At 37.6% G+C, this 25,733-nt stretch overlaps 1 protein-coding gene across 5 annotated transcripts in view; it reads right to left on the minus strand.

The window, feature by feature from the left end:
• Nucleotides 1–5,180: 5,180 nt before the first annotated feature.
• The window catches only part of ZNF267 (zinc finger protein 267), a 136,815-nt gene continuing 116,262 nt past the window's right edge, over nt 5,181–25,733 (minus strand). For all 5 annotated transcript variants that reach the window (XM_050773470.1, XM_050773472.1, XM_050773473.1 and 2 more), the window contains one exon: nt 5,181–8,009. In XM_050773470.1, coding sequence (XP_050629427.1) covers nt 6,004–8,009 — 2,006 coding nt within the window. In that variant the 3' untranslated portion in view covers nt 5,181–6,003. The remainder of the gene's footprint in view (nt 8,010–25,733) is intronic.

The following is a 25,733-nucleotide window of genomic DNA, read 5'->3' on the forward strand; positions in this document are numbered from 1 at the left end:
GCAGCAGGTCAATGAACAAGATCTAAAAGATTCTACAGGCCCCACCCTGAGCCATCCTCCTGCTTTATAGGGTCTGTATTGATCTCTCATGATACAAGAAAGGTCTGCCCTGGACTTTCTGTAATCCTCAGACTGAAGGCTGGCCCTGTTTTATGAATCTCAGGGGGAGGCAAATTCCCTTTGTGTGCAAATTCTATGAGGGATCGCATCTGTTCTGTATTCTTGGGTTTTACAGCAAGAAGAGACAAGTTGGAGAAGAGATTCCTCCCAGGAAGGCTGCTATAGAGCATTCTGAAGAGCCCCAGATCCTGCATTCAAAATTTAATGGTGCAGATTTAGGTCCCTAGAGAGACGGGGAAGTGGAAGAGGCCAACTCAATGCACATGTACATGTCTGATTGGGCTTCCAGGCCCCAAGTTCTCTGAATTCATTTCTGTTATAAAGTCACCAGGTGCACTGAAAGACAGGGCTGGAACTGATGATTGCCACTTTATGAGGTTATTCTATTACAAATCTTTTCTAACTGTGCCCCAGACGAAACTGCAGAGCCCAAAATAGGCAGCAAGATCATACTGCATTCAGATTTTGAGGGCAGGCAAGATCTTCACTGAACTATTGTGGCTCGGGGGAAGAAAGCCTGTGAGAAAATTTGACGGGTATCTGCCAAAGTCCCTTCTAGTACGAAGCCTGATCTTTTATGTTTACATTTGATCTTGTAATTCTGAACAGTGCTTGGGAAATATAATTAAAACAACATTGCCTCCCAACCTAGAATGCCTCTCCACAAAGGTAGAAAAGAGATAAAACTGTTTTAAAACTCAAACCAGAATGTGATGTACATCAGAAGCAAAACATGTAGTGTTTAAACATCACAGTCTGGTTTAATTGAGTTATAAAACATACATGTTGTCAAGATTAATAGCCCCCAAGCAGGAAAATTTGACAGCACCATTTGGCAGTTTATCCTAAATTCACCTGGTAACGAGAAAGATGATCTAGGTTTGATAATTGGCTTTATTAAAAGGAAAAATAGGCCAGGCGCGGTGGCTCATGCCTGTAATCCCAGCACTTTGGAAGGCCGAGGTGTGCGGATCACAAGGTCAGGAGATCGAGACCATCCTGGCTAACACGGTGAAAGCCCGTCTGTACTTAAAATACAAAAAATTAGCCAGGCGCCTGCAGTCCCAGCTACTCAGGAGGCTGAGGTAGGAGAATGGCCTGAACCCAGAAGGCGGAGCTTGCAGTGAGCCCAGACTGCACCACTGCACTCCAGCCTGAGCGACAGATCGAGACTCCGTCTCAAAATAATTAAAAAAAAAAAAAGGGAAAAATAAACTAACCTTTGTGACAGAAAATTGTTTTGCAACTTGGAACTAAGTGCCTGATTAAATTAGGCTCCTATCTTACTGCAAAATTGTGAGATAGGGTACTATCTTTTTTCATATTTACATTTCAAATACATTGTTCCCAGGTCCTGGAGAAAAGCATTCCTGAATTGGTTTTTTTTTTTTTGTTTTTACAAAGAGCAGCAAACCAGCCAGCTAAATGTCAGAAAATTGCACATTTTGGAGATGGATTTAGTTGGATAGGTGGGCTTTTTAACTTAGTTTGTTTATTAATTAGATTACTGGCTTCAGGGTGGAGCCACTTAATAAATAAAGGAAGCATGCAGTTTTTAAGGCTTAATATTTAAATATGTGCAAAGCATTAACAGCTGGAAGGCATAACACTTAGATCCTCCCAAATCAAGAATCCCATTTTAACACTGAATTCTGAGCCCCCAAAAGAAAGGAACTGCCAGAGGACTGGGCAGTTCAATGATCCCACAGTGCACCTCAGTAGAAGGACATTCCTTTGAGGTTGGTGGGCGATCCTATGCCAGTTAGCACACACTATGATTACTGCATCCCACATGGGTGTCTTACCCCTCAGTGGAGTGGCTGGGGGGTGTTTCTGTAGCCTCTACGTTCTAAACCATGCTTTTTCTATCCAAACACCCAAAGAAATAAGCAACTCTCTAGAGTAATAAACATTTGCTATAAGCGACTGCTGTCAGCCCTCTAAAACCATAGCTCTTGCCAGTGACTCACCAGCAATTACATCCACCTAGTGAAGTTCTCTCATAGTACAGTGTAATCTCTGGTATCCCCCAGTCAAGGAGATCAAGTAATGCAATACAAAAAAGAGCAGAGTGCTAGACCTGAGAGGAATCTCTCTGCTTACAACTGAGGGCCTCATGAGAAAAGCAGTTTCCTCCCAAAAGGAGGAGACTGTGCCAACTTTTCTGTTTTCTGTGATTCTAGGCTAGAATTGTTAGAATTCTTTTTTTTTTTTTTAAGTCCCCTCATGTGACATTTGGAGTGGCAAGAGGAAGGACAGGCAGAAGTAAACGGAGAAACAGAATTCATTTGACTGTTTGTATTACAGAGAGAGGAGATCTTAAAACCATGCCTATGCGTATGTACATAGAGTAAATACCAGTTTTTATTAACTCAACTTTTGACTATAGAGCTCTTTAAAAATCCTTTTCCTAACTGTAATTCCTACTCAAGCCATTACACTTTTGCTGCTAGCTGGACCTCTGTAGCCAAATAAGCAGCCATTACACCTTAGTCGCTGTTCAACCCCCCTCCTCACTGCAGTGTGATAGACAGCTTTCAGATAACAATCATGCTAAATCTGCCAGAAGTATCCTAACTAGTGACCCTATCTTGAATAAAGGCCAGGTAAAGCCAAACCTGTGGCCGGGCGCAGTGGCTCGCACCTGTAATCCCAACACTTTGGGAGGCTGAAGTGGGCAGATCACCTGAAGTCAGGAGTTCAAGAACAGCCTGGCCAACATGGCAAAACCCTGTCTCTACTAAAAATATATAAATTAGCCAGGTGTGGGTTGCAGGCGCCTATAATCCCAGCTACTCGGGAGGCTGAGGCAGGAGAATAGCTTGAGCCCAGGAGGCGGAGATTGCAGTGAGCCAAGACTGCACCACTGCACTCCGGCCTGGGCAACTGAGCGAGACTCTGTCTCAAAAAAAAAAAAAAAAAAAAAAAAAAAAAAAAAAAAAAAAAAAAGCCAAACCTGCTGGATTCCTTTCCAAGGGGGCTGGCACTCTTGCTCACAAGATGTTTATGGTTGAGACACAGAGTTAATGATGTTAATCAACTAAATAAGGACTCAAAACTTATGAAAATGTCCCAGTACTTTAAGAAAAAGCATTATTAAGTATGTTTTGCTTTAAAAATAGTACACTTATAAATTCCTGCTGAAATCAATAGTAACATAGAAAAGTAACAATACTAATAGCCTGTCACAAGCTGATTACAAGTCTCTGTAATAAAGTATACCATTCTTAATAACCTATATAGCCATTTGAAATGGGTGCATTTCTCCCCTTGCTTTGTGAGGAAGGTCTGCTCTAACAGAGGAACTTTCAATAAACGATCTCTTCTCATTGCAAGGCATTCCTCTTCTTGCTTTCTGAGGATGCCCTACTCTGTAACTGAGTAGTCTCTAATAAACCATTATAACTTTACCATACTTTGCAACTCACCAAGAATTCTTTCCTGTGTGAGATTCAAGAACCCACTCTTCGGGTCTGGGACAAGATCATCACATCTCTTCTAGTGACTCTGCCAGGACTTCAATGAGGTGAAGTCCCAACTCAAACAAATGAGATCCCAACCCAAAGGAAACAGACTCTGCAGCACCAATTGGCTGACACAAACTCTAGTTGTAAACTTTCAACAAATAAACCCATATGACCATCACCTAGTTTACAAACAGAACATTTTCATCATCTTCAGAAAATTCACTTGTGTTTTGTCCCAAACATCTATCTTTTCTTCCTCGACCAGAGGCTATTAATGCGTTGATTTATTTCACCATAGGTTTATTTTGCCTGAAATAATGCAACACATAAATACACAAAACACAATTTTATGTCTAGCTTTTTTCACTTAGTAGGTGTATGAGATTCATATAGGGCGTGAGCTTTAGTTCTTTGTTTCTTTGTATGGCTGAGTTGCATTATGTTATATGAATGCTATGCAATTAATTCAAACCACTGCTTTAACCCAACATCTTTTTGTGAACTACTTACAAACTGGCTCTCAAGTGAATGTAAAACATTTGCTGCTAAGTTGTGGCCTTTCAGTCTTACCTGCCTTATCTAATCATTATCAAGACAGTCACTATGAGAAAACTATTCTCTAAATTATTGAAAGTTTAAGTCCTCCAACAAAAGGAATATTAGGGAAGACAGTTCACTGTTAACCCATAGTATATTATTTCCATCTGTTAACCACAATCTTAGATAAGATAGAATAGTTTAACACTGGTGTCAGTACAACATTTCATTCATTGTACATCAGTGTTAAAATATGAAAAACCAACTAATTTTAATAAAAGAAATTAAGTTCACCCATAGTCTAAACCATTTTAAAATCCACTATATTCTTCCTGGTCAAAATACAGTTACAAGTACTCAAGAAACATTCCTTTTTTCCAATATACTAATCCTGCAGTTCTGTTTGCTACGGTTTTTTTTTAAGTGAGGCTAATTATTTAGTGAATGTTGATAGGAATTATCTTCACATTTCTCTGATATAGGTGAAGATGTTATTCTCTTCACATCAAATACTCAACTCTTTCACTATGTCTTCTATCACATCAAATAATACTAAAGACTCCTACTTTATTCTGTTTTAAAGATATGTCAGTACTTCAACTCAGTGGTCCTAACCTTTTTGGCACCAGGGACTGGTTTTGTGGAAGACAATTTTTCTACAAACTGGCAAGGAGAGAGATGGTTTTGAGATGAAAATGTTCTGCCTCAGATCATCAGGCATTAGTTGGAGTCTCCTAAGGAGCACACAATCTAGATCCCTCACATGCACAATTCACAATAGGGTTTACGAAAATCTAATGCCACCACTCAGCTGAGAGGTGGCAGAGCTCATGTGGTAATGCTTGCTCACCCACCACTCATGTCCTGCTGTGCAGCTGAGTTTCTAACTGGCCACAGACCAGTAACCGGTTTACAGCCTGGGACTGGGGACCTCTGCTTTAAATGAAGTCTCTCTCTTTTTTTTTTTTTTAACTTATGGAGGAATTGGTGAAGTAATTTCAAAAATCCAGAATATCCCTCTTACTTTAATATAGAAAAATGCTCTAAACACGTATATGTTTACATGCATTACTACTTTATTCAAACACAAAGAGCATATTTTTTAAAATTTTCCTCATGTGTTTTACATTTGGCATTAAACTTCCATGAAAAATGTTGATATTAATTATTTTCACCTAACTTAGAAGGACCTCACATTGCTCTGATGCAGAAAAAAAAAAACAGAACATATATTTTCACATGAACACCATGGATTAAGGAAAAGCAGCAACAGATTTGAAAGCTGAATTATATAAATAATATTTGCTCTTCAAAAACCTCAAATACTGTAAATACAAACGAAGTATCTATGAAATATACCTGTCAAAACATCAATGTTCTTGCTACTTTAAAACATATAAGCAAATAAATTATCTAATTATTTTGCCTTTAGATTCTGTATAAATTTATTTAGTATAAAGGCTGAAAGTGTCTGTGCTTTAGTCCTTTCTCACATAAATTCTGGCACATTTAGACTTCATTTTTTATTAAATACTTCCTCACATTTATTGCATCTACAAACTTTCTTTTTCTATGAACCCCTAGGTGACTCATAAGTTTGATATTTTGAATAAAGCTTTTCACATTTTTACATCTATAGTGTTTCTCTAGTATGGGTTACCTTGAGTAAGGGTTGAGCACAGTTTAAATAATTTGCCACATTTTTAATATTTGTATGGATTTTTTTCAGTTTATATTCTCTGCTGTTGTGTAAAGCTTGAAAAATGGTTAAAAGTTATGCCACATTCTTAACATCTGTAGGGTTTCACTCCCATATAAATTATCTGATGCACAATAAGACATGGATAACAAGTAAAAATCTGCTCCATGTTTTACATTTTCAAAGTTTTTCTCTAGTATGACTTCTCTGATGTGTAATGAGGTATGACCTAGAGTTAAAGGCTTTGCCACATTCTTCGCATTTGTAGGGTCTCTCTCCACTATGACTTCTCCGATGTGTAGTGAGGTATGACCTATAGCTGAAGGCTTTACCACATTCATCACATTTGTAGGGTCTCTCTCCAGTATGACTTCTCCGATGTGTAGTGAGGTATGACCTAGAGTTGAAGGCTTTCCCACATTCTTCACATTTGTAGGGTCTCTCTCCAGTATGACTTCTCTGATGTGTAGTGAGGTATGACCTATAGTTGAAGGCTTTGCCACATTCTTCACATTTGTAGGGTCTCTGGCCAGTATGAATTCTCTGATGCTGAATAACATCTGAACTATAACTAAAGGCTTTGCCACATTCTTTACATGTATAGGGTTTCTCTCCAGTATGAGTTCGCCGATGCACAGTAAGACCTGAGGAGTCACTAAAAGATTTGCTACATGCTTTACATTTATATGGTTTTTCTCCAGTATGAATTCGATGATGTCGAATAAGGTGTGAACTATAAGGAAAGGCTTTGCCGCATTCTTTACATTTATAGGGTTTCTCTCCAGTATGAATTCTCTCATGCACAATAAGATTTGAGAAACAAGTAAAAGGTTTGGCACATACCTTACATTTGTAAAGATTCTCTCCAGTATGAATTTTCCGATGTTGAGTAAGGCAAGAACTACGGCTAAAGACTTTGCCACATTCTTTACATTTATAAGGCTTCTCTCCAGTATGAACTCTCTGATGCATAATAAGATTTGAAGAACGAGCATAAGATTTGCTACATACTTTACATTTGTAAAGTTTTTCTCCCGTATGAGTTGTCTGATGTTGAGTAAGGCATGAACTACGGTTAAAAGCTTTTCCACATTCTTTACATTTATAAGGTTTCTCTCCAGTATGAATTCGCTTATGTTTAGTAAGGTATGAACTACAGCGAAAGGCTTTGCCACATTCTTTACATTTGTATGGTTTCTCTCCAGTGTGAATTCTCTGATGCACAATAAGATTGGAGGAACGAGTAAAAGATTTGCTACATGCTTTACATTTGTAAAGGTTTTCTCCAGTATCAATTTGCTGCTGTTTGGTAAGGTATAAACTACAGTTAAGGTTAAAGACTTTGCCACATTCTTTCCATTTATAAGGTTTCTCTTCGGTAGGAATGATCTGATGTTGAGTAAGGTGCAAACTATGGTTAAAGCTATCCCCACATTTTTCACATTTGTATGGTTTCTCTTCATTATGGATTATCTGCTTTCTAAGATTTGATGACTGACTAAGGTCTTTATCATATTTATTACATCTATATGAGTTTTCTCTGATATGGATGGTCTGATGTTGAATATGTTTTAATGACTGGGCACAAACTTCTACACATTTATTACATTTGTAAGACTGTTCTTGCTTCTCTTGCCCATGCATACTCTGAAGAAAGACTTTCTCAAATTCTTTACATTTGCATTGTTTTTCTAGAAAGCAATTTTCCTGATGATTTTTAGGGCTTGAGCTTTGGTTCAAGGTTTTTTCAGAATTATTGCAATGATAATTTTTCTCTCCAATAAAAACATCTCGGTACCTACTTAGAGTAGAGACCTGCCTAAATAACTCTGAAGTTTTATCATGTATGTGATGTTTTCCCCAAATATCTATTTCCTCTTGTTGATTAAACAATGATGAATGAGTAAAGACCTTCCTATATTGATCAAAGTTATAGCTTTTGGCACAAGAAGAAAGTATTTGTTGGTGAAACAAACTTTCAACAGAGGACTCATCAAATTGATCATATTTAAAAGTCTTTTCATCATAACATCCATTGTGCCCATCACACTCCTCCCTTTTCCACCTTTTTCTTAAATGTAAATTCTCAAGATGACAGTTCCTGTGTCTCCTTGATACCACTTTTTGGAATGAAGCTTCTGTGCATTGCTCTGTCAACAGGTCCTTGTTATAATGCGAAAACACATCTGAAAGATATAAAAATTTTAAGAATTCCAATTACTAGATTCAGATACATATATTTTACAAATCTAATACACAAAATTATGCTAAGTTGAGAATACAACAGTTGAGTGAAAAACCTGAGGCCCTGTTTTCTCAATTGATATACAAACTTTACTACAATAACTTTACAACAATAAAGTGGCATGTGAACTACTAAGACACCAACAGTGGAGAAAAGGGAGTGTTTGTGCCACCTGCCCTTGCCCCTCAGCAGCATCTGCATGGCGGGGAGAAATCTGTTAATTTGGGAGACGGAGAGCACAGTGACTAGAGGACTACAATGAACCCAGTGCTGCCCTATCACAGCAGAGACCTGGCAGGATTCATCACCTTCTGACTTAGGAGCTGCTGGTCTCTGAATAACCAACAGTGGTACCCCAATAACACATCATGAACACTGGACTCTGAGATGTTCTGGCGTCAGGTGTGACCCAGAACATCTCCCACTATGATGGGTATAGTGAAAGACACCTTCTGTTTGAGCAAAGCAGAGGAAAAAGTAAATGGGATTCTGTCTTGCACCTGAGGTACCAGCTTGGCCACAGTGGGGTAGAGCACCAAGCATACTCTTAGGGTCCCTTAGTCAACATTTCTGGACCTGCCCTGCACCAAAGAGTAAGTCCCAGATGTGGAAGCAGTCATCACAAGCTAACTGAAGAGTGCTTGGGTGTTGAGTAAACATCAGTGATAGCCCAGTGAAAACCCCTGTGAGCTGGTGGTGGTGGCAGATACAATATGAGGCTCCTCTGCCTGCAGAAAGGGGAGGGAGGAGAGGGAAGGATGTTGTCTTGTGATTTGAATGCCAGCTTAGCTGCAGTAGAATAGAACACGAGATAAACAAGGCTTCTGACTTCAGTACCTGGCTCCCACACAATATCTCTGGACCTACCTGGGGCCAAAAGAACTCACTGCCCTGAGGAGACACATACCTGGCTGGTTACCACCTGCTGATTGTAGAGGCCTAAGGTCTTGAGTAAACTTAGGTAGTAGCCAGGCAGTAATTACACTGGGCCTTGGGTGAGACCCAGTGCTGTGCTCACTTCAGGTCTAAATTAGCACAGTCCCAGTGGTGGCGGTAAGAGGGAAGCTTGTGTCATCCCACCCCAGCTCCAGGTAGCTCAGCATAGAGAAATTCCATTTGTCTGGAAGAAACTAAGGGAACAGAACAAGAGTCTCTGTGCTTGGTAATTCAGATAATTCACCGATTTTAACCAAGACCAACAACATGGTACCTCTATGAGTCTGCAAGAAGAACAATATTGAGTTTGAGATCCAAGTACTTTCAAATTCTGGAAAGCCTTCCCAACAAGGGTGGACATAAAACCCAAACTGTGAAGGCTACAATAAATGCCTAACTCTTCAATGCCCAGACACAGATGAACATCTACACATTAAGACCATCCAGTAAAATATGGCCTAACAAACTGAATAAGGCATAAGAGACCAATCCTGGAGAAACAAAGTAAGTAACTTTTCAGACAGATAATTCAAAACAGTTGTGTTGAGGAAATAAATTCAAGATAAAATAGAGAAGGAATTCAGATTCTAGCAGGTAAATTGAACAAAAAGATTGAAATGATTAAAAGGAATCAAGCAGAAATTGAAGTTAAAAAATGCAATTGGCAGACTGAAGAATGCATCAGAGTCTCTTAATAGCAAAATTGATAAGGCAGAAGAAAAATTATTGAGCTTGAACATAGGCAATTTGAGAATATGTAGAGAAGACAAAAAAGAATGAAGCATGCCTACATGATTTAGAAAACAGCCTGAGAAGGGTAAAGCTAAGAGTTATTAGCCTTAAAGAGAGAAAGAGAAAGGGGTAGAAAGTTTACTCAAGGAATACGATCAGAGAACTTCCCTAATCTATAAAGATATCAATATCCAAGTACAATCAGGTTACAGAACACAAAGTAGATTGAACCCAAAGATGATTTCATCAAGACATTTAATAATCAAACTTCAAAAAATTAAGAATAAAGGATCCTAAAAGCACCAAGAAAAAAGAAACAGCATACAATGAAACTCCAGTATGTCTGACAGCAGATTTTCAGTGGAAACCTTACAGGCCAGGAGAGAGTAGCAAGACATATTTAAAGTGCTGAAGGAGCAAAACTTTTATGCTAGAATAGTGTATCACGTGAAAATATTTCCTAACCATGAAGGAGAAAAAAATGACCTTCCCAGACAAACACTGAGAGGTTTCATTAAAACCAGACCTGTCTTACAAGTAATACTAAGGGGCATTCTCTTCCATCTGTAAGAAGAGAATGTTAATCAACAATAAGAAGTCATCTGAAGGTACAGAACTCACTGGTAACAGCACAGAGAAAAACTGAATATTATAATTATAATATGGTAATTGTGGTGTGTAAAATACTCAAGTAGAAATACTCAATGATGACTCAATACAACTAGAACAAGGTTTCAAGACATAGATAGTACAGTAAGACATAAGGAGAACCAACAATAAGTTTAAAAATGGGGAAACAAAGTTAAAGGGTAGAGTTTTTACTAGTTTTCTTGTTGCTTATTTGTTCATTGAGGCAATCAGTGTGAAGCTGTCAACAGCTAAAAAAATAGGTTATAAGATAGTATTTGTAAGTCTCATGGTAACCTCAAATAAAAAAAAATACAACAGATACAGAAACCAAAAAGCAAGAAATTAAATCATACCACCAAGAAAAATCATGTTCACTAAATGAAGAGAGGAAGGAAGGACAAAATAAAGAGAAGATACAAAAACAACCAGAAAACAAATAACGAAACGGCAGGAGTAAACACATACAAAATAACACTGAAAGGAAATGCACTAAAACTCCAATTAAATAACACAGAATGGGTGAAAAAAAGAAAAAGGAAGACCCAGTGATCTGCTGCCTACGAGAAATACACTTCATCTATAAAGATACACATAGACTGAAAAATAAAGGAATGGAAAAATGTTCCATGCCAATGAAACCAAAAAAAAGAACTAAAGTAGCTATACTTATATCAGATAAAATGTATTTCAAGACAAAATCTGTGAAGACAGAACAAAGGTCATTTTATGATAAAGGGATCAATTCAGTCAGAGAATATAACAATTTTAAATATCCATGTACCCTACACTAAAGCACTGAGACACATAAAGCAAAGTCTATTAAAGAGAAAGGCCCCAATACAATAATTGAGACTTTAACACACCACTTTCAGCATTGTACACATCTTACAGACAGAAAATCATAAAAGAAACATCAGACTTAATCTATACTATAAACCAAATATACCTAATAAATATTTGCAGAACATTTTATCTAATGGCTATAGAACACACATTCTTCTCAGCACATAATTTTCAGATACACAACATTTTAAGTTACAAAACAAGTCTTAAAACATTCAGAAAAGTGAAATAATATCAAACATCTCTGCCCACAATGGAATATAACTAGAAATCAGTAACAAAAATTTTGGAAACCATACAAATGTAAATTAAACAATATGCTTCTGAATGAAAATTGGATCAATAAAGAAATTAAGAAGGAAACTGAAAAATTTCTTCAAACAAATAATGAAAAAACACATACCAAACCTATGGGATACAGCAAAAGCAGTATTGAGTGAGAAATGTATAGATATATGTACTTACATCAAAAAACAAAAAAAATCAAATAACCTAATGTTGCATCTTAAAGAACTAAAAAATGGCAAAACAAAACAAAAATTATAATAAAGATCACAGCAGAAATAAATAAAATTGAAATAAAAAATGCAAAAAAATCAATGAAATGAAAAGTTAATTTTTTAAGCAGATAAATAAAAATTACAAACCTTTACCTTGACTAAGAAAAACAAAGACCCACATAAAATCAGAGATGAAAAAGGAGACATTATAACTGATACTGCAGAAATTCAAAAGATTATTAGTGGCTATTATTAACAACTGTATGCCAACTAATTGGAAAATCTAGCAAAAATGGATACGTTCCCAGATATATACAACCTACCAAGATTAAACAAGGAAGAAATCCAAAACATGAACAGACCAATAAGAAGTAACAAGTTCAAATCCATAATAGTCTCCCAGTAAAGAAAAGCCCAGGACCTGATGGCTTCATCACTAAATTCTACCAAACATTTAAAGATCTAATACCAGCCCTACTCAAAAACTTCCAAAACAGAGGAGGAAGGAATACTTCCAAATTCATTCTTTGAAGTATTACCATAATACCCAAATCAGAAAAAGATACATCAAAAGATGAAAACTGTAGGCCAATATCTATTTTACATGTTATTCATGTAAAAATAACAAAATATTAGCAAACAGAACTCAACAACACATTAAAAGATTGTTCATTATGACAAAGTGGGATTTATCCCAGGTATGCAAGAATGAGTCATCATATGCAATCAATCAATATGATACATCATATCGACAGAATGAAGGATGAAATCATATGATCATTTCAACTGCTGCTGAAAAAAGCATTTAATAAAATTTAACACCCTTTGATAATAAAAACCCTCAAAAAGCTGGGTATAGAAAGAACATGCCTCAAAATAATAAAAACCATATATGACAGATCCACAGCTAGTATCATCCTGAATGGAGGGAAAAAATCTGAAAGACTTTTCTCTAAGATCTGGAACATAACAAGGATGCCCACTTTCACCACTGTTATTCAACATAGTACTGGGAGTGCTAGCTACAGCAGCAGTAAAACAAGAGAAAAAACCTAAATGGCATCCAAATTGGAAAGGAAGTCATCAAATTATCCTTGTTTGCAGGTGGTATACTCTTACACATTTAGAAAAATCTAAAGACTCCAACAAAAAACGATAAGAACTGATAAAGTTGCAGAATATAAAATGAACATACAAACATCAAGCATTTCTATATGCCAACAGAGAATCTGAAAAAACAGATTAGAAAGTAATTCAATTTACAGTAGCCACAAATAAAAGTAAATACCTAGACATAAACTTAACCAAAGAAGTGAAAGATCTGTACAATGAAAACTATAAAACATGAATGAAAGAAATTGAAGAGGATGGCCGGGTACAGTGGCTTATGCCTGTAATCCCAGCACCTTGGGAGGCCGAGGTGGGCAGATCACTTGAGGTCAGGCGTTTGAGACCAGCATAGCCAACATGGTGAAACCCCATCTCGACTAAAAATACAAAAAATTAGCCAGGCCCGGTGGTGCATGCCTGGAGTCCCAGCTACCTGGGAGGCTACGGCAGGAGAATGGCTTGAACCCAGGAGGCAGAGGTTGCAGTGAGCCGAGATCACGCCACTGCACTCCAGGCTGGGCGACAAGAGGAAAATACCATCTCAAAAAAAAAAAAAAAAAAAAAAAAAAAAAAAAGAAAAGAAAAGTACAGAAGAAGACACACACACACAAAAAATATCCCATGTCAATGGATTGGAAGAATCAATATTGTTAAAATATCCATACTACTCAAAACAATCTACAGATTCAATACAATCCCTATCAAAATACTAATGACATTCTTCACAGAAATAGAAAAAACAATCCTAAAATATATATGGAACCACAAAAGACACAGAATAGCAAAGCTATCCTAAGCTAAAAGAACAAAACTTAAGGAGTCACATTACCTGACTTCACATTACACTCAAGAGCTGTAGTAATCAAAATGGCATGGTACTGGCATAAAAACAGACACACAGACCAATGCAACAGAATAGAGAACCCAAAAACAACTCCAGACACCTTGAGTGGACTCGTTTTTAACAAAGATGTTAAGAACATACGCTAGAGAAAGGACAGTTTTTTTCAATAACTGGTGCTAAAAAACCTGGATATCCATATACATGAAGACAAGCTATTCATTAAAAACAGAAACTAGACCCCTATCTCTCACTATATACAAAAATCAAATCAGAATGGATTAAGGACTTTAAGACTTCAAACTATGAAACTACTACAAGAAAACACTGGGGAAACTCTCCAGGACACTGGTTTGTGTAAAAATTTCTTAAGTAATGTACTAAAGCACAGGGAACCAAAGCAAAAATGGATATATGGGATCATGTCAAGTTAAAAAGCACCTGGACAGCAAAGGAAATAATCAATAAAGTGAAGAAACAACCCACAGAATGGGAGAAAATATTCACAAACTACCCATCTGACAAAGAATCAATAACCAGAATATTTAAGGAGCTCAAACAACTCTATAAGAAACTATCTAATAATCCAATCAAAAATGGGCAAAAGATTTGAAGGGACATTTCTCAAAAAACACCCAGACTAGGGAGCAGTGGCACAATCACAGCTCACTGCAGGCATAAATTTCTGAAGTTAACTGATTCTCCTGCCTCAGCTTCCTGAGTACCTAAAACTACAGGCATGCACCATCACACCTAGTGTACTTATTATTTTTTATAGACACGGGGTCTCACAATATTGCTCAGGCAGGTCTCAAACTCCTGGCCTCAAACGATCCTCCGACTTCAACCTCCAAAGTAGTTGGGATTACAGGCATGAGCCACAAAACTGGCTAAAATATCTGTATTAAAAATGTTCCCTCAACTAAAGGAGAACACAACTAAACTAAAAGAGAAAATGGATGATGAAAATGAACAAAGAGATTAAAACTATAAAAACGCAAAGTGTGGAGGTAAAAAATAAAAACTAAATTTAAAGATTCACTAGATGAGGTCTACTGCAGACCTGATGTAACAGGCAAAAAATCCCCAGCATGCTTGATAACAGGTCATTTGAAATTTTAGAGTCAGGAAGCCAAACAGGACAAAAAAAAGAAGAAAAACACAGCCTAGTAAACCTATGGGATACTATCAAGTAGGTAATATACTCATGAGAATTCTAGACTGAAAAAGAGCAGAAAACTTATTTGAAATAATAATGACTAAGAATTTTCCAAACTTGATGGAGAAAATGGCCTAAAATTTAAAGTTCAACCAACTCTGGAAGCAACACAAAGAGACTCACATGAGACATTATAATCAGAAATTCAAAAGTGACAAAGAGAATCTTGAAGTCAGAAAGAAAAAGATGACTTGGCAGGTACAAGGCCACTCATAAAATGATCAACAGATGTCTCAGCAAAAAATCTCACAAGCCAGAAGATGGCAGGATGATATATTGAAAGTGATGAAAAATTGACAACTACCTACTATGAACACTACATCTGCCCAAACTATACTTTAAAAATGAATTAGAAATAAAGAATTCTTGGGGCCAGGCGCAGTGACTCACGCCTGTAATCCCAGCACTTTGGGAGGCCAAGACGGGCGGACCACGAGGTCAGGAGATCGAGACCATCCCGGCTAACGCAGTGTAACCCCGTCTCTACTAAAATTATAAAAAAATAGCCAGGAGTGGTGGCAGGTGCCTGTAGTCCCAGCTACTTGGGAGGCTGAGGCAGGAGAATGGCGTGAACCTGGGAGGCGCAGCTTGCAGTGAGCCAAGATCGCACCACTGCACTCCAGCCTGGGCAGCAGAGCAAGACTCCGCTTAAAAAAAAAAGAAAAGAAATAAAAAATTCTTAATAAAAGCTAAATGAATTTATATCCATTAGACCTGTCATACAAGAAATGCTAAAGGAGTCAGTTCTTTACATTGAAAAATAAAATGATGGTAGGGAGGAACAAAAAATCATGTAACAATATAAAGTTTTCTGGTTAAGGTAATAATATACACAAAGTATTTGGTATTATTGTAATAATAGTATATAGAATACTTTTAATTCTGCTATACATTTGAAAAGACACACACTTTCTTGTGTGTGTGACTGTTTGTATGGCTCTCTTTTTAATATTTTTTAAATTTATCTGATACAATTCTGTATTATTAATTACATGGAAATATAGGACACAAAGATGACACAAAATTTTCAGTATCTTGTGGAAATGAAAACACTACATACCTACACAGTTTATATATATACACATATATAAACATATACAAATATACATATACATATAAACATATACATATATACATATACATATAAACATATACATATACATATATATATAAACATATACATATATACATATACATATACACACACACACACACACACACACACACACACATGGATGACACCAAGGGCCCAATTAAAATGCAATTGGCGGGTAGATTAATTTCTAAAAAGATAATTTAGAAGTCCTAATTGCAATTTACTTTTTGATTCATTTTTGTTTTGTATTACAATCTAGATTATTAGAAAATACACTCATCATTTTAAATTAATATGCTTATAAAGTATTTTAAATAAAAATATTGAGTGGCATTATGCAATCTGTATAACCAATAACTAGGCATTCGAGAGCCTGTTAACTTTGAAATACATACAGGTATGTAGACTTCCTGTTCCTAAACACCACAGTTAGGCATATCTCTCACAATTTACTTTCACTGTGTAATTTTAAGATTTTTTCCTCTTGCTTCTCTTGGTTTTTAAATTGTGATATTAGGGTGTCGACTTTAGATCTCCCCTGCTTTCTCTTGTGGGCACTCAGTGCTATACATTTCCACCTACACACTGCTTTAAATGTGTCCCAGAGATTCTGGTATGTTGTGTATTTGTTCTCATTGGTTTCAAAGAACATCTTTATTTCTGCCTTCATTTGGTTATTTACCCAGTAGTCATTCAGGAGCAGGTTGTTCAGTTTCCATGTAGTTGTGCAGTTTTGAGATTCTTAATCCTGAGTGCTAATTTGATTGCACTGTAGTCTGAGAGACAGTTTGTTGTGATTTCTGTTCTTTTACATTTGCTGAAGAGTGTTTTACTTCCAATTATGTGGTCAACTTTAGAATAAGTGCAGTGTGGTGCTGAGAAGAATGTATATTCTGTTGATTTGGGTTGGAGAGTTCTGAAGATAGCCATCTTCAGATTAGGTCCGCTTGGTGCAGAGCTGAGTTCAGGTCCTAAATATCCTTAATTTTCTGTCTCGTTGATCTAATATTGACAGTGGGGTGTTAAAGTCTCCCATTATTATTGTGTGGGAGTCTAAGTCTCTTTGTGGGTCTCTAAGAATTTGCTTTTTGAATCTGGGTGCTACTATATTGGGTGCATATATATTTAGGATAGTTAGCTATTCTTGTTGAATTGATCCCTTTACCATTATGTAATGGCCTTCTTTGTCTCTTTTGACCTTTGTTGGTTTAAAGTCTGTTTTATCAGAGACCAGGATTGCAACCCCTGCTTTTTTTTGCTTTCCATTTGCTTGGTAGATCTTCCACCATCCCTTTATTTTGAGCCTATATGTGTGAAAAGACAACACTTAAAAATAACTGTAAATCTCTGTTAATGGATCCACAATACAAAAGGATATAATTTGTGACCTCAACGAAATACAATAAGGGAACATAAAGAGGCAGGATTTTTGTATGCTACTAAAGTTATCAGGTTAATACAAATTGTTAATAATTTTAAGATGTTTTGTGTAATATCTATGGTAACCACAAAAATACCTATAGTAGATACACAAAAAGAAATGAGAAAGGAATCAAAATATGACACTATAAAAAAAATCAATAAAACACCAAGGAAGACAGCAAGAGGAAAACAGGAACAAAAAAGCTACAAGATCTAAAACAAAAAAACAAACAAAAAGCAATGTCATTCCCCTTCAGTAATTACTTTGTATATTAAAAAAATTAAATCACTCACAAGACAAAATTTGGCTGAAATTCAATAAACAAGATCCAACTCTATGCTTTCAATAGAAGACCCACTTTAGATATAAAAACACACATGGGCTGAACATGAAAGCATGGAAAAAAGAAATTAAACGCAAAGTAAAATACTATCAGACAAAATACACATTACATCAAAAACTGTCACAAAATACAACAAAGGGCATTATATAATAATAATAGTGTCCACTGACCAGAAAGCTGTAACAAGCTTTAGCATATATGCACCTAATGTCACAGCTCCCATATAAACATTGTGACCTTTCACAGAATTGAAGCAAGTAGCTAACAGCACAATAATAGTAGAAGACTTCCATACTCCACTTTCAGTGTTGCAAAAATGAAAACCAAAAACAGAAAGAAGATCAATAAGGAAACAGACGACTTGAACACTAAAGACAATTAGACTTAACACATATACATAACTTTTCACCCAACAACAGCATAATACACAATATCTTTAATCACATATGGCACCTTATTCCAGATAGACAACTTTTTAAGCCATAAATGTCTTAACAAATTTAAACAGATGGAAATCACACAAAGTATTATTTTTGACTACAACAGAATAAAGCTTGAAGTTAAAAATGAAAAGAAAACTGGCAAGTCTACAAATATGTAGAAATTAAACAAAGTCTCAAACACATTCTTGTTTAAGAATTTGAAGACTCAATATTCCTAAGATGTCAATACTATCCAAGGTGATTTACAGATTCAATGTACTCTCTATCAAAATACCAATCCATCTCTTTGCAGAAGTATTAAAATATTCAAAATATCTATAGAACTTCAAGAAATCAGAAATAGTCAAACAATCTCGGGGGGGAAAAAGAGACATCTACTTTCTGATTTTAAAACACATTACAAAGCTATAGTAATCAAAACAGTGTGGTACTTGAATAAAGACAGACAAGTATTATAGATGATGTAAAGATTAGAGAGCCCATAAATCCTCATGTATATAGTAAATTTACCTTCAACAAGAGTTCTAAGAACACACAATGAGGAAAGAACAGTCTCCTCACCAAAGAATGTTAGAAATACTAGAAATTTGCAAGGGAAAGAATAAAGTTTGACCTCACTTGGTACCATATACAAACATGAACTTTAAATGAACTGACTTCCTTTTTGTAGCTATTGTGAATGGAATTATGAAATTTCATATCCTGCAACTTTAATGAATTTATTTAGTCCTAACAGTTTTGTTTCTGGTTTTTTCTTTTTGGTCTTTGATGTTGTGTTCAGGTTTTGTCTCCAACAGGAACCATTTAACTTCCTTGTTTCCAATTTAGATGTAAAAGACATCTACTAAGTACTAAAATTAAGATACCTAGCAATGAACTTAACTAAGAAGATGAAATATTCCTACACTAAAACTACAAAGCATGGAAGAAAAAATAAAATACATGTGAATAAATGAAAAGATACCTTGTGTTCATAGATTGAAAAGATATAATTAAAATGGCCATACTATCCCAAATGATCTATGGATTTAATGCAACTCTGATCAAAAAGTCACCAGCATTCTTCATAGAAACAGAAAAAAAAAAATTCTAAATGTATGTGGAACTACAAAGGGACCCTGAATAGCCAAAACAATCCTAAGCAAAAAGAATACATCTGCAGACAATACAATACCTTACGTCAAAATTTACGACAAAGCTATAGTAAGCTAAACAGTATTGTACTGGCACCAAAACAGACATATAGACCAATATGCCTGCTGAGCCAAAAAATGCATTAATGCATCTAAAGCAAACTGATTTTCAAAGGTGCCAAGAATACACTTTGGGGAAAAGACAGTTTCCTCAATAAATGATGCAGGAAAAATTGAATATCCATATGCAGAAAAATCAGACTATACCCCTACCACTCACCATATACCAAAAAATCAACTCAAACTGGATTAAAGAATTAAATGTAATCGGCCCAAACTATGAAACTATTAGATAAAAACATAGGGCAAATGCTTTACAACAGACTTGGAAAATATTTTTCAAATAAGACTTCAAAAGCATGGCCAGTTGCAGTGGCTCATGTCTGTAATCCCAATACTTTGGAACGCCAAGGTGGGAGAATCATTTGAGGTCAGGAGTTTGAGGGCATCCTGGGCCACATAGTGAGATCCTGTTCCTACAAAAAAAAATGTTTTAGGGCCGGGCGCGGTGGCTCACGCCTGTAATCCCTGCACTTTGGGAGGCCGAGGCGGGCGGATCACGAGGTCAGTAGATCGAGACCATCCTGGTTAACACGGTGAAACCCCGTCTCTACTAAAAATACAAAAAATTAGCCGGGCGCGGTGGCGGGCGCCTGTAGTCCCAGCTACTCCGGAGGCTGAGGCAGGAGAATGGCGCGAACCCGGGAGGCGGAGCTTGCAGTGAGCCGAGATGGTGCCACTGCACTCCAGCCTGGGTGAAAGAGTGAAGACTCCGCCTCAAAAAAAAAAAAAAAAAAAAAAAAAAGGTTTTAGATTAGCTGGGTGTGGTGGCACATGTCTATAGTCAACCTACTCAAGTGGATGAGACAGGAGGATCACTTGAGCCCAGGAAATCAAGCCTGCAGTAAGCTATGATCATGCTACTTCACTCTAACCTGGGTGACAGAGTGAGACCATGTCTCTTAAAAATAAAGACTTCAAAAGCACAGATAGCAAAAGAAAAAACAAATATAATTACATCCAACCAAAAAGAGTTTAAATACAAAACGAAAATACTAACAGAGTGAAAAGACAACCTAAACAATATGAGAAAATATTTGCAAACTACACATATGAAAAGGTGTTAATATCTAGATCATGTAAGAAGCTTTAAAATTTCAAGATAATACAAACATATAACCGAATTTTAAAATGTGAGGAAGACCTTACTAGACATTCTCAAAAGAAGAAATACAAATGGCCAACAGGTACATAAAAAATGCTCAAAATCATTGATCACACAGGAAACACAAATCCAAGCCAAATGGGACCCCCTCACTCCAGTTACAATAGATATAATCAAAAAGAAAAAACATTAACAAAAATGTATTGGTGAGGAGGTGAAGAAAAGGAATGCATAAACACTGCTGGTGGAATTATAAATTAGTATAGGCACTACAGAAAATCATATGAAGATTCCTCAAAAAATCAAACATAGAGGTACCATACGATCTAGCAATTCCACTACTGGGTATACATCCCCAAAGAAAGAATATCAAGTTTGACAAAGATATCTGCATTCCCATGTTTACTGCAGCACTATTTATAATAGCCAGGATATAAAACCAATTCAAGTGTACAGCAACAGATAAATGGATAATGAAACTGCACTGTACATACATATTATTAAATACTTTTCAGCCATTAAAAAATAATAAAATCCTGTCATTTGAAACAACATGGATGGACTTGGAGAATCTCACGTTAAGTGAAATAAACCATATGTAGAAAAGCAAATACTTTGTCTACCAATGTCTGGCCGCAGGCTGCCTTCATCAGCTCCCGAACTCACCCAGAGCTCGCACCCACCTGCTAGACACTGCAGAGCCTCCTCGCCCACTCCCATGGCAAGCAAGATGATATGAGAGGTGATGTCGTCCATCAGCAAACAGAAGGCCCCCTGGGAGGAAGTGGGAGCCATGGGTCCAGCTCCCCTTCACAGCCAGATGCAGATTCATATTTTGAACAGTTGATGGTCTCCATGCTAGAAGAAAGAGGCTGTCTTCTTGACACACTGAGAGAGATTCCAGAAATGCTGGCACCAATGCAGGGGAAATTACAAAAGGTTGGTCATGAAAGAGATTCCTTGCAGAGACAGCTCACCACTCCACCTCCACAGGAGTTCACGGCACTTACTAAAGAAGTCAATGTAGGCAGGGAACAGCTCCTTGAAAGGAAAGAAGGAACTGCTGAAAAATGAAAGCAGAAAGGAACACCACCAGGGTGCTATTAGAGCATTTGGAATGCCCTGTCTCCAAACATAAGCGGTATCTTAGGATGACAGTGGTGAAGAAACAAAGTGCAGTCTCAAGCAGGCATGTCCAGTGAAGCTGAAGTGCTGAAAGCACTGAAGTCATTATCTGAACAGCACAAAGCTCTGGATGAAAAGATGAGAGAACGATTATGAGTAGCACTTGAGAGATGTAGTTTGTTAGAAGAATTAGGTGTCACAAAGAGCTAATGATTCTTAAAGAACAGAATAGTCAGAAAAAAAAAACACTAACAGGTGGAGTGCTAAACATAAACCATGAACAAGAAAATACACCAAACAGAATGGAAAGAGATCTTATGATGGTTCTTTAAGCTATGAGGAAGACCTTGCTAAAGTAATTGAGGTCCAAGAAATCATAAACAGTCAAGGGAGCAGAGCCAAATGAAAGAACACCTGGCTGCCCTTTCCAGTCATGTGACAGAGCTGGAAGAGGATCTGAAAAGATTTTCATCAAATCTAGAAAATATTTCATCAAATCTGAAGAAATGAACCCCAAATTGCTAGAAGATGTCCATAAAGCCATGGCCCAAAAGGAAGACATGGAAGAGAGAATCACTACTCTTGAAAAATGTGACCTTGCTGGTCAACCTTAGACACTGCCCTTGGCCAAGTGGTAGGCTTGCTGATCATGGTCCTGGCTACAGAACAAAACTTGCCACATCCCACTGTAGACTTAGCTATAACCCACTTGGCCTTTGCCCTGTCACTGTCACCATCTGCCAAGAACCAAGGACAACTTATTCCCACCTAAGTCTTAGGTGACATACATGCAGAATTTGATCCTGTCTGTGACACATGAATCAGGCAAAACTCACCTTCTTCACCTCTCACCAATGGTCTGGAAAAAAAGTCCTGCCTACACAGAGATTCTCAAGGAAAAATATCTGTCTGTGGTTCTATATATAGGACCATCAGCAATGATCTGAATGTGGACCTGAAGTGGCACTGTAATCTGGTTCCAGCTGCATGCAACCACAGTTCAGGAACAGTTATGATCAACCTGAGACCTCCCTGAAGGCACACACATCTGTGCCCACAAAGGCATACCTGCTAACATTAGTCTCATTGTGAATCTTAAAGCAGCTCTGTAACCTAGGTGACTTGGGTGCTGCTAAAGGTATTCAGTTTTATAAGAGAAGCAGACCATAAAAGTTCAGAAAATTTGCAGCCTAACAATGCAATAGAAAAGAAAATTCCATTTTCTGAGAAGAAATTCAAGCCAGCTGCAGATATTTCCATAAGCAACGAGGAGCCGAATGTTAATCACCAAGATGATACGGAAAATGTCTCCAGGGCATGTCAGAGGTCTTCACGGCAGCCCCTCCCATCACAGGCCCAGAGGCCTAGAAGGAAAAAGTGGTTTCCTGGGCCAGGCCCAGGGTCCCTATGCTGTGTGCAGCCTAGGGACTTGGTGCCCTGGTCCCAGCCGCTCCAGCAGTGGCTGAAAGGGGCCAACACAGAGCTCAGGCTGTAGCTTCAGAGGGTGCAAGCCCCAAGCCTTGGCAGCTTCCACGTGGTGTTGAGTCTGTGAGTGTACAGAAATCAAGGACTGGGGTTTGGGAATCCCCGTCCAGATTTCAGAGGATGTATAGAAACGCCTGGATGCCCAAGCAGAAGTCTGCTGCAAGGGCAGGGCCCTCAGGGAGGACTTCTGCTAGGGCAGTGCAGAAGGGAAATGTGGGGTTGGAGCCCCCACACAGAGTCCCTACTTGGGCACAGCCTAGTGGAGCTGTGAGAAGAGGGCCACTGTCCTCCGGACCCCAGAATGCTAGATGCACTGACAGCTTTCACTGGACACCTGAAAAAGCTGTAGACACTCAATGCCAGCCCATGAAAGTGGCCAGAAGGGTGGCTATACTCTGTAAAGCCACAGGGGCAGAGCTGCCCAAGGCCATGGGAGCCCACCTCTTGCATCAGCGTGGATGTGAGACATGCAGTCAAAGGAGATCATTTGGGAGCTTTAAGATTTGACTGCCCCACTGGATTTTGGACTTGCATGGGGCTTACACCCCTTTTGTTTTGGCCAATTTCTCCCATTTGAAATGGCTACCCAATGCCTGTACCCTCAATGTATCTAGGAAGTAACCAACTTGCTTTTGATTTTACAAGCTCACTGGCAGAAGGGACTTGCCTTGTCTCAGATGAGACTTTGGTCTGTGGACATTTGAGTTAATGCTGAAATCTGCTAGGACTTTGGGGGACTATTGGGAAGGCATGATTGTGCTTTGAAATGTGAGGACATGAGATTTGGGAGAGGCCAGGGGTGGAATGATACGGTTTGGCTGTGTCCCCACCCAAATCTCATCTTGAATTCCCATATGTTGTGGGAGGGACCTGTCTGGAGGTAATTGAATCATGGGGGTGGGTCTTTCCTGTGCTAATCTTGTGACAATGAGTAAGTCTCATGAGATCTGATGGTTTTATAAAGGGGAGTTTATCTGCACAAGCTCCCTCTCTTTTTGCCTGCTGCCATCCATGTAAGACGTGACTTGCTCCTCCTCACCCTCCACTGTGATTGTGAGGCCTCCCCAACCATGTGGAACTGTAAATCCATTAAACCTCTTTCTTTTGTAAATTACCCAGTATTGGGTGTGTCTTTATCAGCAGTGGGAGAACAGATTAATACACCACCCAAGACCACCTTAGCCTGGATTTTGTTGTCCATATCATTATCAGCATTTTGGTCAAAACCATTCAACAAGTCTCTAGGGAGTTCCAAACTTTCCCACATTTTCCTTTCTTCTTCTGAGCCCTCCAAACTGTTCCAACCTCTGCCTACTACCCAGTTTCAAAGGGGCTTCCACATTTTCAGGTATCTTTTCAGCAGCACCTCACTCTACTGGTACCAATTTACTGTATTGGTCTGTTTTCATAACTGCTGATAAAGACACAGCCAAGACTGGGCAATTTACAAAAGAAACAGGTTTAGTGGACTCACAGTTCCACGTGGCTGGAGGCCTCACAATCACAGTGGAAGGTGAAAGGCATATCTCACATGGCAGCAGACAAGAGAAGAGAGCTTGTGCAAGAAACTCTCCTTTATAAAAACATCAGATCTCGTGAGACTTATTCACTATCATGAGAATAGCACAGGAAAGACGTGCCCCATCATTCAATTACCTCCCACTGGGTCCCTCCCACAACACGTGGGAATTGTGAGAGCTACAATTCAAGATGAGATTTGGGTGGGGACACAGCCAAACCATATCAAATGCTAATGAAAAACACAAAAAAAGTGAAAAGTATAAATGTTACTGGAAATGGTAAATACACAGTGAAATTCAGAATACACTAATACTGTAACACTAGTGTACAAATCATTTTTAACTCTCATATAAAAGCTACAAAATAAAAGCATTAAAATAAGTATAGCTACAATAATTTGTTAATGAATACAAAGTATAAAAAGTTACAAAGTATTATATATATAGTAAAAAATGTGTGAAAGGGAGAAAAACTGTTGAGTTTTTTTTCCACGGATAGATGTTAAATTGTTATCATCTTAAACTAGACCTTTACAAATATAAGATATTTTATCTAAGTCTCATGATAACCTCTAGGAAAAAACTGTAGTATATACACAAATGGAAAAAGCCATCAAAACATAAAAACAACAAAAACAAATCCAAAAATTAACAGAAGACAGCATGAGAAAAAAAGAAACTATAAAACAGAAAACAATAAAACTATAATAGTGAGTCCTTATGTATCAATAATTACTTTACATATAAAGAGATTAAATTATCCAATAAACAGATACTGGTATAGACTGAATGTCACCTCCAAAATTTTAGGGTAAAATTTAATAGCCATTGTGATGGAATTAAAAGGTGGGATCTTTAAGAAGCGGTTAGGCCACTGGGACTCAGCCCTGATGAATTAATTCATGTCCTTATGGGAGTGTGTTAGTTATCACAAAAGTGACTCTGTTGTAAAAGGGAGCTTTCTTCTCCCTCAGGTCTTTGGCCATGTTATTATGCTGCAAAAATGCTTTCACCAGATAACAGTGTCATTTTCTTTGCCTTCCAAGCTCCTGGAATCATGA

Source organism: Macaca thibetana, chromosome 20, assembly GCF_024542745.1.
Source record: "Macaca thibetana thibetana isolate TM-01 chromosome 20, ASM2454274v1, whole genome shotgun sequence".
NCBI classification, from domain to species: Eukaryota; Metazoa; Chordata; class Mammalia; order Primates; family Cercopithecidae; genus Macaca; species Macaca thibetana.